Below are 15,520 nucleotides of genomic sequence, written 5' to 3'. Positions count from 1 at the left end.
AAAAGGATTTATTTATTAATGAATTAGTCTTGTCACAGATATTTTCATTGAGGTTCTTTAAGCTATTGAGATTGATATTAGAACACTTGTTTGGCTTTTTTTTTTTCCTTCACTGAATTATAGTCATGCTTTTGGATTGCTCCTTTTAAGATAAAAATCTAAAAAAAAGTTTTAAAAATTAATAAAAATACCATGTTTTTTCCTCAGATGATGGTCAACAGGACTACAGAGGTATTAAGATTCTCAACAGAATACTGCATTCGTCTTGACTCTTGTAAAGCCTAATGTGCTACTTTACATTGAATCTTTCTTTTACAGTGCATGGGAAGAGTAGAGTCTTGTCCCTTTAAATGTAGTGCATGACACATTGTTGTTTTTATTTTAGTGCAACACTGTTTTCTCAAAATGTATGGGTGTTTCTTGCTCATCATGATGTTTTGATCAGGAAATAGGGGTTCATTATGTTATTTAATACCACTTATGATTTTACTAACAGGCTAAACAGACGTTTAAATTAAGGAACACTCCACCGTTTTTTCATATTAAACTATGTTATTCCCTTAACTAAGACGAGTTGATGCATATCTCTCTCGTCTCAGTGCGTGCACTCAATCGCTCTGGCGCGGTGACACTTTGATAGCACTTAGCTTAGCCCAGTTCATTCATTAGGGTCCAAACAGAGATGAAGTTAGAAGCGACCCAACACCTCCACGTTTTCCCTATTTAAATACAGTTACACGAGTAGTTACACGACCAAGTATGGTGGCACAAAATAAAACGTGGCACTTTTCTAAGCGGGTAAAAAGGATAACTATAATGTATGGCGGAATAGCACTTGGGAGCACTTCGACTCGGCGCAGTAAAAAGTCACGTTGGTTCTAATAACAGAAGTGAGAGGGATAGGGAAAGAGGATTTTTCAGGAATGATGATATTACTGCGCCGAGTCGAAGTGCTCCCAAGTGCTATTCCGCCACACATTATGGTTCATGTAATGTAACTGTATTTAAAGCTACACTGTGTAACTTTTTAAGTTGATTCTTAGCAAAAAACACTTTGTTCTATCAAAAGTATATGTGCTCATTCATGTGTAATTACTTCCACCAACTAATAAAGTATTCTCGTAAGCGTAAAATCTGCCTTTTATAATACATACGAGCGAGTCACTTGAATGGCGGCAGCCATGTTGCGCCTCCATCTTGAAAATACATTCGCCAAAGAGGGACATACCTGGAAATTCAAGCTTCGCCTTTCGCTTTTTACACTCAGTGACACCATGACGAATGCGAGGGGGAGATTACTCGCGACTGCCGGCAGATTTGAAATAATACGGCCACCGTAGGAGTTAAAACGCCCTCGGAATTGAAAGGAACAGAAACTAATATTCACTGGGTAGTTATATACAATTTCACCGCTAGATGGGGGAAAATATCACACAGTGTAGCTTTAAGTAGGGAAAACGTGGAGGTGTTTGGTCGCTTCTAACTTCATCTCTGTTTGGATCCTAATGAATGAACTGGGCTAAGCTAAGTGCTATCAAAGTGTCACCGCGCCAGAGCGATTGAGTGCACGCACTGAGACGAGAGAGGTATGTATCAATTCGTCTTAGTTAAGGGAATAACATAGTTTAATATGAAAAAACAGTGGGGTGTTCCTTTAACTCTTAATTGTGCATGTGAACTCATGCTGTCACTCTCACTGTCTGTGTAGAAGTCTCTCGGTCACATTTTGCTGCACCTTTTTGTTAATTCTGTTTTTTAAATTGCACCATGTCTGTCAGAATGGAAAGGTAAGAAAACAATGGCACCATCAAACAAACTCAGTAAGACAGACAATGCCAATTTCCTATCTATACATTCATCTTTAGTAATATGTAGTGAGTAGTTGCTGACTAACATTTGTTCAGATATTTTGTTCATCATCTTTTTTTTTCTTTCATTGTCACTGAGAAACTTCTCATCTCTCTCTCATGACACTGGGAATGCGCTCGTATATTATAACGTGCAAATCTAATATTTCTGTTTCTTATTTCATCAAAAATTTTACTTTTTATTCACTCTAGTGCATGGTGTGGTTGGATCCATTGGTAGCAGATGAGAATCCAGACACTTCTTTTACTTTGCCATTCTTTTCTTTCTGTTAAGTTTTAGCACAAATGTGATGATTCATTGGAATGCTGCATGGAAGATCATGGATGATGGATGTTTTAACTTAGTTGGAAGACTTGCACTAGCAAATTTAACTTCATTCTGTTTTCCTCTTTCCCTTGTTCTATCCCTTCTTTTATCCCAATACTATTCCATTGTCTAACAGAGTGGCTTCACTCCTCTGCATATTGCTGCTCACTACGGTAATGTTAATGTGGCCACGCTGCTGCTCAACAGAGGGGCGGCTGTAGACTTCACAGCCAGGGTATGATCTAAAACCTAAAAATGTTATATTGTCTATTATAGCATACCTTTTGTGATTCTACACCTCATACAAATAATATATATTGTCCAAGTCCTTTTGCCTTACTCAATGTACTAGGATTTTGGATGCATTACTTGCAATTTGACAAATTATTATACAAAGCAGTTTCACAGACAGGGCTTAGATTAAGCCAGGATTAGGCCTTGGTTCAATTAGGACATTTAAGTAGCTTTTATAAACATGCCTTAGAAAAAAACATAACTGATGTGCATCAAAACAATGGCACTGATATATTTAAAGATATTAAAACAGCTCAAAAATGCATTTTAGTCTGAAACTAGACTTAAGCCTTGTCTGTGAAAAGTCTTCTAAATCCATGCAATAGCTTTCTGTAAGAAACAGACTGCTATATAAGTTGTTATTCACAGAAATCACACAGTTATCATGTTTTGGTAAAATATCCTTCTACAGGGAAAATTTTGATGTGCACAGTTAATCAGATTTTGTCACAGTCTATCTAATTAATTGTCGTTTAGTGTAACACGAATTTCATATACTATCAGATTTCACATATATGAAGCAAACAGTTGCAATTCATCTTTTACTTTCCCTGGATTTGAGCAGACAGTCTCTTGGTTTAATGGTTTAGTTCACTAACCCCCCCAACCCCCACCCCCCGTAAGTATGAATAAATAATCTATCCTAAAAGATGTACTGTTTTGTTTAGAATGGTATTACCCCTCTCCATGTGGCCTCCAAACGAGGAAATACCAACATGATTGATCTGCTACTAGATAGGGGGTCTCAGATTGATGCCAAGACCAGGGTGAGTATCAATGCTGTCATTCCATTTGTGAGCAATGCATTACGAATGCCGATTCATACTGTTTTATGTTTTTTAAAAAAAATTGGTAGCAACAGTTGGATGGGTGTTTTCATGTGGATTTGTGCAAGTTGGTTTAATAATACATTGTGCATGTACATTTATATGTGTGAGTTTTTGAATATGCTGTTTGACTGTTTTTGTCTTCTCTCTGTTGAACAGGATGGCCTAACACCTCTGCACTGTGCAGCCAGAAGTGGACATGACACTGCAGTGGAAATACTGCTTGAAAAAGGAGCTCCCATACTGGCACGGACCAAGGTAACCATACGTTTCTAAGTTCTTCCTAAAAACTGCTAATGTCTAACTGCTCAATTTAGGTCCCCACTGTGACACGAGTCCCCATGAGTCAGTGTGCATTCAGGTTTAAGTCACACACACACACACACACACACGCACACACACACGCAATTTCCTTTAAAAAACTAAAAGTAGTGTGCTATCACTAGGGTACATAAATATGGTAATCATATAATATAATTGTCTCATCATCTCACAGTATTACTGCTCCATGGTGCCACCACAGCACTTTTTAATCTGAGCCTGATCTGTTTTTTTCTCTCTCTGTATTTCACCACACACAGAACGGACTGTCCCCGCTGCACATGTCTGCTCAGGGCGATCACGTCGACTGTGTGAAACACCTGCTGCAACACAAGGCACCGGTTGATGATGTAACACTGGACTACCTGACCGCCCTTCATGTTGCTGCCCACTGTGGTCACTACAGAGTCACAAAATTACTGCTGGATAAGAAAGCAAATCCTAATGCTAGAGCACTGGTAATTATTTGTCTTTAAAATATGGTAAAATGAATGTGCATCAAGATAACATGTCAGTGTTTTTCCATGAATTGGCGATTTTGTTCTCTTAAACACATTGATGGAAACAGTGCTTTATTCGCAATTGTTGGTAAACTATAACTCTAAAGTATAATTTGTTACCCAAATGTAGTGTTGTAGTACTTGAGACCGGTCTTGAGACCATTTTTTGAAGGTCTCAGTCTTGTCTCGGTCTCGACCGCACTTGTACCTGGTTTTGTCTTGGTCTCAGACTAAAAGGACTCGTGATTTTATTTTAAGACCGGTCAAGACCACAACTGCGGGGATATCACTAAATTGCTGGCGCATTGTCTTATTTATTTGTTAGAATCATTAATGAGATTTGGACGAAAAACTTCCTGCTTCAGATACAATAAATAAGTTGTTACTGATGTGCTGGGTCAGTAATTACTGGGGAATTGTCAGAAATTAGTTTTATTTAATTTGATTTAATTACCAAAATTAGTTATGCCCAAATGAATGCCCATACATAATTAAAGATATGATTGCAAAAAAGTACAAGAACTTGTTTTTTTCTATCATAACTTATGATGTAATTAAGCATTATAACAAGAGCAAGAGAGCTGTTTTCACGAATATGAGCATGATTTCAAACATGAAATTGATTTTATATGAATGTTCAATAAACAAGAAGTTAATATTAAGTAACTAAGTTTTTGCTATTTTAGCAACGAAAATGGTTCCTAATAAATTCACAGCAGAAATGTGTATTTCCAAGGAACACAGCAGTGTTCCTTTACAGAATGAATGAGCAGCTTTGAACGAATCGTGACTCACTCATTAAGTGATTTGACACCACCTACTGGTGGTTTTGGTTTTCATTTAAAAGTATAATTTCCAGTATAATTATAATTGAAATGTAAGGAGTGCTGGTCTGGTCTTGGTCTTGATTCGGTCTCGCCCTGCCTTGGTCTTGTCTTGGTCCCAACCCCTCAAAATCTTGTTCTTGTCTTGATCTCAACACACTCTGGACTTGGTCTCAGTTTAGGTGGTCTCCACTACAACATTTCCAAAATGTTTTATGCGATATTCCAAATTAGTGCATAGGTTAAATGAGCAACTTTGGAATGAAACATAGCTAGTGATGTATTTAAATATGTTTATGTTTTTTTTCAGAATGGCTTCACACCTCTGCATATTGCCTGCAAGAAGAACAGAGTGAAAGTCATGGAACTGCTGGTTAAATACGGCGCCTCAATTCAAGCCATCACTGAGGTGAGAGTCTTGGTAGTATGTGACTGTGCCCTAGTTCACATACTATTTAGGATGGATAATATCTAATTTGCCATGTAACATTGTAGTTTAATTATTCTGAGTTTAATAATTACATTTTGTAGAGTCTATTTATTACTGTAGCTCAAACAGTAGAACGTGACACTAACAATGCCAAAGTCATGGGTTTGATTCCCAGAGAATGCATGAACTATGAATGCAAAAATATATTGTAAGCGATTTACATTGAATTCAATATATACAGGTGCTGGTCATATAATTAGAATATCATCAAAAAGTTGATTTATTTCAGTAATTCCGTTAAAAAAGTGAAACTTGTATTATATAGACTCATTACATGCAAAGTGAGATATCTCAAGCCTTTATTTGTTATAATTTTGATGATTATGGTTTACAGCTTGTGAAAACCACAAAATCAAAATCTCAGAAAATTAGAATATTACATGAAATCACACAGTAATTACACAGTGATACCATGGTCATTGAACCAGGTTTTGGTTCTTTTGGCAGTGTGGGCAGGTGCAAATCCTGCTGGAAAATGAAGGAAGCATGAAGTTCTCTGGAAATGTCTTGGTAGACGCCTGCGTTGACTCTGGATTTAATAAAGCACAGTGGACCAAAGTCCTCTTTTCTGATGAGAGCAAATTTTGCATCTCATTTGGAAACCAAGGTCCCAGAGTCTGGAGGAAGAATGGAGAGGCACACAATCCAAGATGCTTGAAGTTCAGTGTGAAGTTTCCATAGTCTGTGTTGGTTTGGGGAGCCATGTCATCGGCTGGTGTTGGTCCACTGTGCTGTCCATTCAACGCAGCCGTCCACCAGGACATTTCCAGAGCACTTCATGCTTCCTTCAGCAGACAAGCTTTATGGAGATGCTGACTTCATTTTCCAGCAGGATTTGCACCTACCCACACTGCCAAAATAACCAAAACCTGGTTCAATGATCATGGGATTACTGTGTAATTACTGTGTGATTTCATGTAATATTCTAATTTTCTGAGATTTTGATTTTGTGGGTTTCATAAGCTGTAAACTATAATCATCAAAATTATAACAAATAAAGGCTTGAGATATCTCACTTTGCATGTAATGAGTCTATATAATATACAAGTTTCACTTTTTTAATGGAATTACTGAAACAAATAAACTTTTTGATGATATTCTAATTATATGACCAGCACCTGTATATATATATATATATATATATATAGAATTCAATGTAAATCGCTTACAATAAAAGTGTCTGCCAAAGTAATATGGATGCAAATAAGAGTGGATTTCATATGCTTACATTTATTGGAGATTGGTTCCTCTTGTTGACCTGCTGACTCGAGCGCTGCTTGCTCATTCATTGCTCAGTATTTGAGCTCCTGTATCTCACCCTCCTCTCTTTCTCCCTAGTCCGGCCTGACACCAATCCATGTTTCAGCTTTTATGGGGCACCTCAATATCGTTCTCCTGCTGCTACAGAATGGAGCCTCACCTGATGTCTGTAATATTGTGAGTACATAATCATCATGATGGACATTTTGTACCATATATTTCTTAATATTTCTAGTAGGGGTGTGCAATATTGACCAAAAAAAGGGTGATTTTCTGGAATTTTGTCGAAATGTGTTTTTGTGCTGCGGTACCTTGGCTAGTTTAGGCCTTTTGTGGAGCTTACTCCCAAATCTTTTTATTTGGGACACAAATTACTGTGACACAAATTAATTTTCCATTAAGGGGCAATGCTTGACTCCCTAAATTGATTTCCAGGGACATTTTTACCTTTAGAAGCCCATTTTTTTTGTAACCTTATTAAATGTGTAATCTTTTATGACAAATTCTTAGATTTAATCAATTATTTAATTTAGAATAATAAGACACTATAGGGCTGTTACCAGTCAAATGAAATCAAAATCAACAAAATATATATTTTTTGCACTGCATAAATGACACAGAAGCTGCATCTCAAGTAGCAGATAGATGTATTTACATCAGATGTCACAAATGTATGTATCTACACTGCAATTACAATTGTATAATAATATTGTGAGATTGTTAAAAAAAATAAAAATGTTAAAATTGAAATATGAAATAATTAAAAAAATGAAATTATATTTTAAAATATGTAACTTAAACCAAAGAGATTCATTCAGTAATGAAACGCTGCTTTGTCTGTCTGTCTATTCTATTTATTATAAGAACGTTTTGCTAATGTTCACATTAAGTTAAGAAAATGTTCCCTGAACATTCAAAACATTCAGTTTTTTAAAAGTTTATAAAAAAAGCTCTTGGTTATATAAACGTTAAGCATTGAACATTCAATTTTATAATGCTTCAAACATTATGGGAATGTTACTTCTGAAAGTTCTCTTAACGTTCCGGAATAAGTAGTAACATTTAAAAAACATATGAAGATCCAACTAAAACGTTTCAGAAAAAAATGTATAAACAATGTTTTTTTAAAGACCAGATAGCTTTGAACAGATATTCTATTCATGTTACTAGAAAAATGTTAATCATAACTTTGAGAGAACCTTGCCAACATGTTAGCCAACAATCTGAGAACGTTCCCTGTTAGCTGGGTTGCTCAGAGATGCCCATTGGTTCTGCTCTGTTTTGTAACTATTTTCACTGCTGCGTTTTAAAAGGCTTCATCACACAGTGAATGCGTGGACTCTGAAAACATTTTTTGTGAAGTGAGTGACATACTTGATAATGCCAGCTCGCACATTATTAATACAACAATCACAATATTATCATAGACGATACGTATCGCACACCCTATAGTGTCAGAGTCGTGGATTACTCATGCTTTGGCACACTGTGGTGCTTATGCTTGCGGTATCAGCTTGCAACATTTTTAAGTTCTCGAAATCATTTCTAGTCCTTTGTTCTCTCCTATAAATTAAGTAAAAGGCCTACACAGCATTTCATCTCCTGTATTACTGACTGTGTTTGTCCTCAGCGTGGTGAGACAGCATTGCACATGGCTGCAAGGGCAGGACAGATGGAGGTGGTGCGATGTTTGCTAAGGAACGGCGCTCTGGTGGACGCCATGGCCAGAGTGAGTCAATAAAAACACTTACCGAAGAAAGCAAAAATACAGATATTAATGACCACAAATAGAGATTTAAATATATCCTATATCTGTATTTCTCTCACTCTTTTTATCTGATTTCTCCTTCCAGGAGGATCAGACGCCACTTCACATTGCGTCTCGCCTGGGTCAGACAGAGATCGTGCAGCTGTTACTGCAGCACATGGCTCACCCTGATGCTTCCACCACTAATGGATACACACCTCTGCACATCTCCGCTCGTGAAGGGCAGGTGGACACGGCTGAGGTGCTGCTGGAGGCCGGAGCGTCTCACTCGCTCTCCACGAAGGTGCGACTGCAGGCATATCTGTGAAACAAATATAGACCCTCATTCAAATATATTATCAAGTGTTAGTTCACTAACCCTATTATTTTGTATATGAACTAGCATTCAAAAGTTTGTGGTCGATTTTTTTTTTTATGTCTTTGAAAGAAGTCTTTTATGCTCACCAAGGCTGCATTTATTTAATTAAAAAATATAGTAAAAACCGTAGTATTGTGACATATTATTACATATTCAAATAACTTCAGCATCATTACTCCAGTCTTCAGTGTCGCATGATCCATCATGAATCATTAAAATATGCTGGTTTGATGCTCAAGAAACATTTCTTATTATCATTACCACACCTGAAAATGGTTGTGCTGCCTTTTTTGCCTTTAAACAATTTTTTCAGGATTGTTTGATAAAGTAAAAAAGAACAGCATTTATTTGAAATCGAAATCTTTTGATCAGTTTACTGTGCCCTTGCTGAGTAAAAGTATTATTGTCTTTAAAAATATATATAAAATCTTACAGACCACGCATTTTTGTACAATAGTGTATGTATTTGTATGTATTTAACTAAAGATAAATATCCTTCCCCTTAATAGAAAGGTTTTACTCCTCTACATGTTGCTGCTAAGTATGGAAGCCTGGATGTGGCAAAACTCCTCCTACAGAAAAGAGCACTTCTTGATGATTCTGGAAAGGTGAAAGTCAAAACTTTAATCACCTACTCACTACACTACTCACATTATGCTAACTTTCATTAGAGTATTAGTAGACTATTCAGCTAGCTTACTTGCAAAGTCTGTTGGGGAACCATCAAAATAAAGTGTTAGCAGATATTAAAGTCCCCCTGTAGTAATTTTATCCCTTAAAACTCACCTTTGATCACCAAAATGAAATTTTTCCTTGAAAAAACATGTTTTCATGCCTTAAAATAGCTTGAATGAACCTGAAGTATACGCGGTTCTATGAATATGCAAATTAGCCCCGCCTTCACTCACTCACACCAGCTCAGAGATCCACTCTTTGACAATCACAAGTTGACGTGATTGGTTACAAGGTAGCTTGTGACATCAGAAACACCGGCGATTTCAAACCGCAATTTTGTTTTTGGTTAGTTTACTGCAGTTTTAAGGAGAAAATAATCAGCAATGGTGCTGACTTATGAATTTGCACATGGTTTGTCTTAAAGCATATTAAAAACACCACACAGACATATAAACAACATTAAAAGCTTGATTATTTTTTACCACTGGGGGACTTCAAGCAGACAGTCTAATTCTCTTATGACTGGTAGTTGACATGTAGTTGCAAAGGTACTTATATTTAGTAGAGTGCCAAAGGTGGACTATCAAAATAAAGTGCTACCAATTTTTATTTAGAAAATATATGTTCATTATTGCCATTTTCTATCTATATTTGGCTTTCTGAAACAGTACGGTCTGACACCTCTGCATGTAGCTGCTCACTATGATAACCAGCAGGTGGCGATGATGCTCTTGGAGAAAGGGGCCTCACCTCATGCTACTGCTAAGGTGCTAATCTTAAATTGATTGAAAAATGACAAATATCTGTCGCTGAATCCAGCAATACCACAAAAATGTATTTCCTGATGGTTTGTGTCAATCTCTTTCTGTGCAGAATGGCTATACACCTCTACACATTGCGTCGAAGAAGAACCAGACTCAGATTGCCTCTGCGCTGCTTCAGTATGGAGCAGAGACAAATGCATTGACCAAGCAGGGTGTGAGTCCGTTACACCTGGCGTCTCAGGAGGGGCACACAGAGATGGCTTCCCTACTGCTGGAGAGGGGTGCACACGTCAATGCTGTCACTAAGGTGAGATCTAGAGCCATAGAGATGTATACGTAGATGCCACATTCGACCGCTCCAGACACGTCAAAGCATCTGCCATCTTGGAACGGTTAACATGACAGTGTTTATCACTAACACTAACCAATCAATGAATTTTCATTGAAAATGTCACAGCATTGTGCTGCCTATGGCTGTAAAAACCATGAGCTATAAATTTTAGACAAAATAGGACATGTGCTGGAATCACGATATGGCTTAGGCTAATGTGATTATTAAACTTCAAAAGGCTATGAATTAATTAAATCTGAAATGAATAAAATCTTATAGGCCTATATATATATATAAGCCTTATAAAAGTCTTAAATTTGATTTTATCCAAAATCCTTCAGTGATACCCTGAACTTATTTACCATATTTTTTTTCATCCAAACTGACTAAATGTTGACACTAGCTACGTTTACATGGAAGTTTTTTTTGTTTTAATCAGAATTAAATCAGACATGAACGCTAAATTAAGTGATCGGGTTGATGTGCGCGTTTATAACACACAAGCTTCAAATGGGATTTGATCTTTTGACATGAGCACACTGCACGAATATACAGAGTATCCCGCTGTTGGCGCATACAAATCATCATCCTGCCATCGCTTCTTTTCTTTTCTTTTAAAAAGCAGACTTAATATTTATCTATTTCGGGTCCTGATTGGGAGACGACGAGCATATGAAGCTTTGTGCTGTGCTGCTTGTATTTATCAAGCTGTAAAAACACCATTTCCCGCCCCCAAAACAACACATCTGTGGATGAGAGTCCGAAGCAAGTACTACTGGGTCGACTTTCTCCTGCAGCACTTCATAGACGATAAGTGGAATGAGAATTTTAGAATGAAGCGACAGTCATTTATTACACTGTATCAAAAAACATCAGTTTTTTTTTCCCCAACAACATCAGTGTCTCAACATCATTAAACCATTTCTACATCATTGCACATGCACAGAATTTTACAGTTTTTTTTTTAACCCGATCAAATGTTTATATGTCCTATAGATTGGATTACAAAAGGTTTAAACCACCCCTTACAATGGCCAATTCATTCCGACTTTTTTATTCCGACTGTGCTACTAGTACTGTTATCTCCAATCTACTTGTGCATTAGCAAATTAGTAGAAAGAAACCATTTGCTAATATAATAGGGCCACAAAAAAAAAAAAAAATTGGTCTGTAGAATTCAGCAAGTGACCAATCAGAAAGAAGTATTCCAGAGAGCCATGCAATAAACATGAGTTGGTTCATAATTTCTTTTTTCTTTTTCTTTTTCTTTTTCAGAGTGGTCTTACTCCTCTTCACCTCTCTGCTCAGGAGGACAGAGTGCATGTGGCTGAAATACTCGTCAAGCACGATGCCAACATAGACCAGCAGACCAAAGTAAGCATGACACGTAGTTTTATATTACTGTGGTTCTTTACTGTATTTTTATTTTTAAAAATAATAATTTGGAAAGAAAGTGTCAAGATATGTTATATTTCAGCTAATGTGAAATTTGGTTGTTTTTTTCTAGTTGGGCTACACTCCTCTTATTGTTGCTTGTCACTATGGAAATGTAAAAACGGTTAATTTCCTTTTGCAAAATGGTGCTAATGTCAATTCAAAAACTAAGGTAAGAGTTTAATATATTTATATATATATTTTTTTAATTCTTTCATTATGTGACTTGATAACCCAATTAATAATTATGTAATAAACTATTCATTTCATCTTTTTCAGTTATGAACTATTTGTACTATGATTGAATTAATGGATGGATGTTGCTGATATCTGTGATTGGTTTTAAAAGTACTGCAATTGTTTTATTTTATGAATTAGTTTATACACAACAAGCATGCTGGTATTTATCTACTTATTATCTACTTATTATTTTTATTAAAAAAATAATAATTATAAGCGTAATATTTTATTGCGACTTTTTATCAAACAATTCTGTTGTAAGATTTTTATTTTTCCTCAGAACTGCGTGATATAAACTCGTAATTGCGAGTTATAAAGTCAGAATTGTGAGATATAAACTCGCAATTCTGTGAAAAAAGTTAGAATTTGACTTTATAACTCACAATTCTTACTTTATTCCTCGCAATTGCTAGTTTATACCTCGCAATTCTGACTTTAATTCTCGCAATTGCGAGTTTTATCACGCAATTCTGAATTGCGAGAAATAAAGTGAGAATTGTGAGATGTAAACTCACAATTGTGAGAAAAAAGTCAGAATTGTGAGATAAAAAGTCGCAATTATATTTTTAAATTGTTTTATTCCGTGTCGGAAACAAGCTTTCATAGTTTACTGTATTGATGTTTTTTTTTTTTTTTCAGAACGGCTACACACCACTTCACCAAGCTGCTCAGCAGGGAAACACACACATAATCAATGTCCTGTTGCAGCATGGGGCTAAGCCTAATGCCGTCACTATGGTGAGGGACACACTCGTACTTACAGAAATGATGTTAATACTGTACAGTATCTCTGTCCTCTAACCTCACATTCAATTTCTCTCAGAATGGTAACACAGCACTCTCTATTGCTAAACGTCTGGGGTACATCTCAGTGGTGGACACTCTGAAAGTTGTTACTGAGGAAATAATCACAACAACAACCGTACGTATCCTTGACTTTACAAATTAAGGAATTTTGATGTATGCATAAACAGTAGAGTGTGTATGTTGAATATGCCTTGTTTATTTCAACTACTGTAGACGGTGACAGAGAAACACAAAATGAATGTTCCAGAGACAATGACAGAAGTTCTGGATGTGTCTGATGAGGAGGGTAAGATACTGTTTTATTAATGTGTATTATGCATAGTCAGGATTTCATATGTCTATGTAAAAGCTGATGTGCCTCTATAGCCCAGCATCAGATGGAGGAGGAGCTTTTTACTGAAGTCTCTATGGAGATCGAAGGTATAAAGGCTATAGATATAGAGTGAAACGAACTCACCCCTATACTAACAATACTGCATTTGCCCAAAGTCTGTTCAGTTCGTTCTGTATCTATTCCAACGTATGGTTTGCAGTTTGTGTGCTAACTGCAACCAGCATGATTATTGTGTATAGAAAACTAAACAGTGGAAAACTAACTTTGTTCTTAGTGATTTGTGCATTTTTCAGGGATGCAAACTTGTCACCTTTTGGCAAAATACGCCATTTGAATCCAAAATAGGTCATGTGTGTGATTTGTGTAGATCCGGCAGGTTTTTAATTTGGTGGTGGGAGGTAGGTTTCCATGTGTGTGCGACTGCTTTTAAAACACTTTTTCTATTTCCAACATGTTTTTGTTTTTTTCAGCATTGAGGACTGTAGCCAATCACAGGCATCTCTGTTAAAAGCAATGGCCAATCAGAGGTGTTTACTGTATCTTAGTCAGAATCCACTCTGAACAAGTTTTGTTCAGTGAACAAGTCAGTGAAGTTTTCACGACTTCACTGACTGCATTCTACATTCTCGCAAATCCTCTCATCATAACTCCATCTTTGTCACTTTTTTTTTTTTTTACCCCTGATGAGTTTGCATCTCTGATTTTTAAAATCATAAAATGAGAATAAATGATATATGTGGGGCACTATGCATTTTTAATTAATAATACCTACATAATGAGTTAGCGTTGCTTGTTATGGCTGTCATCACTATTACTATTGCTCATTTTAGATGACAGAATAAATAAGCAAATTAATATGTTAAATATAAATTTATAAAATAGATAAATTCGTCTTTATTTATTTTACTTTTTAATGGGTTTTATTTTGTCCTTTCTGTCTCTTTTTTAAAAATCTTTACCATCACAAATCTGAAGGTTCATAATAAATGTTATTTGATCTGAATTTCAAAAGGATTCTGTTTCATTTGCATTTATATTGGATCAGAAAATGAGAGAGAATTTGAATGTCCAAAGAAATAGAAATAAAGTCACGATTTGGGCTGTTTATTAAACTATAGACTAGTCAGTCCATCATTTAATCAAGCTAGTCATTTGATCAGCCCACACTCAGTTCATCAGTCTGTCAAATTGACAGTATTAATCAATCCATACTGTAAATGTGTGTATGAGCAGGTGAGGACACAATGACAGGTGATGGAGGGGAGTACCTGAGAGCAGAGGACCTGAGAGAACTTGGTGATGACTCTCTACCTGGACACTACCTGGACGGCATGAGCTACACCCACAACCTAGACCGGTAAAGAAAATCCCACAGGCACATTAACACACACAAAACAATGTTTAACTATTCAAAAAACAAGCTAATTCCTTCTAAAAGCTTATTACGGTTAGCCCCGCCCCCAAACACACCATTGGTTGAGACAGATTTAATTTAAACATTTGTTGATTTTTCTGGGGATTTGGCTCTCAGAAATACACACATAATGCTGTCTTGCCCACATGCTTGCATTGTCCTACCACAGGTCCCATGAGACCCCCAGTCATCTTGCTTACAGGGGTGAAGGAATCTTGATTGAGGACATGATCTCCAGCCACCAGTTTCATAAGGTGAACTATCGCACCTCGTATATACGTCTCATTTAACATTTGGCCCAGTGTTATCATTAACTGAAACTATTAGTAATTGAAATAGATGAAATAGCATAAAATATAAATATTACAGTACATTAAAACCTTAGAATGGTGCCTTTGCAGCTAGCTTAAATTAATACATTTAAGTATTTAAACTAAAATTTAAAAATGACAAAAAAATACTATAATTGACGCTTCAAAAACTTCATAAAGTGATGATAAAACTAATCCACATGAATTGAGCGATTTAGTCCAATTTTTTGTCCAAAAAGAGACTAGATCGCTTTATATGATGAACAGATTTAATTTAGGCTTTCTGTAAATGGAGGGACAGAAATCTCTCAGGTTCATCAAAAGATCTTCATTTTTATTCCGAAGATGAACGAAAGTCTTACGGGTTGACTAACCATTTAAATTAAAATTAAA

General features: G+C 36.2%; 1 protein-coding gene across 3 annotated transcripts in view; it reads left to right on the top strand.

The window, feature by feature from the left end:
* ank2a (ankyrin 2a, neuronal) overlaps positions 1–15,520 on the top strand; it is a 79,121-nt gene that overhangs the window by 32,061 nt on the left and 31,540 nt on the right. For 2 of the 3 annotated variants that reach the window (XM_079858255.1, XM_079858256.1), the window contains exons 7-25: positions 208–231; positions 2,312–2,410; positions 3,138–3,236; positions 3,456–3,554; positions 3,878–4,075; positions 5,252–5,350; positions 6,770–6,868; positions 8,322–8,420; positions 8,545–8,742; positions 9,327–9,425; positions 10,161–10,259; positions 10,366–10,563; positions 11,863–11,961; positions 12,095–12,193; positions 12,901–12,999; positions 13,085–13,183; positions 13,282–13,354; positions 14,636–14,759; positions 14,986–15,070. In XM_079858255.1, the coding sequence (XP_079714381.1) occupies positions 208–231; positions 2,312–2,410; positions 3,138–3,236; positions 3,456–3,554; positions 3,878–4,075; positions 5,252–5,350; positions 6,770–6,868; positions 8,322–8,420; positions 8,545–8,742; positions 9,327–9,425; positions 10,161–10,259; positions 10,366–10,563; positions 11,863–11,961; positions 12,095–12,193; positions 12,901–12,999; positions 13,085–13,183; positions 13,282–13,354; positions 14,636–14,759; positions 14,986–15,070 (2,088 nt within the window). Of the gene's footprint in view, positions 1–207; positions 232–2,311; positions 2,411–3,137; positions 3,237–3,455; positions 3,555–3,877; positions 4,076–5,251; positions 5,351–6,769; positions 6,869–8,321; positions 8,421–8,544; positions 8,743–9,326; positions 9,426–10,160; positions 10,260–10,365; positions 10,564–11,862; positions 11,962–12,094; positions 12,194–12,900; positions 13,000–13,084; positions 13,184–13,281; positions 13,355–13,434; positions 13,489–14,635; positions 14,760–14,985; positions 15,071–15,520 lie in introns of all 3 variants that reach the window. The other variant, XM_079858254.1, reaches the window with a different exon arrangement.

The sequence above is a fragment of the Squalius cephalus genome (genome assembly GCF_949319135.1).
Source record: "Squalius cephalus genome assembly, chromosome: 2".
Taxonomy (NCBI): domain Eukaryota; kingdom Metazoa; phylum Chordata; class Actinopteri; order Cypriniformes; family Leuciscidae; genus Squalius; species Squalius cephalus.
This window is presented reverse-complemented; position numbering and strand designations above follow the sequence as displayed.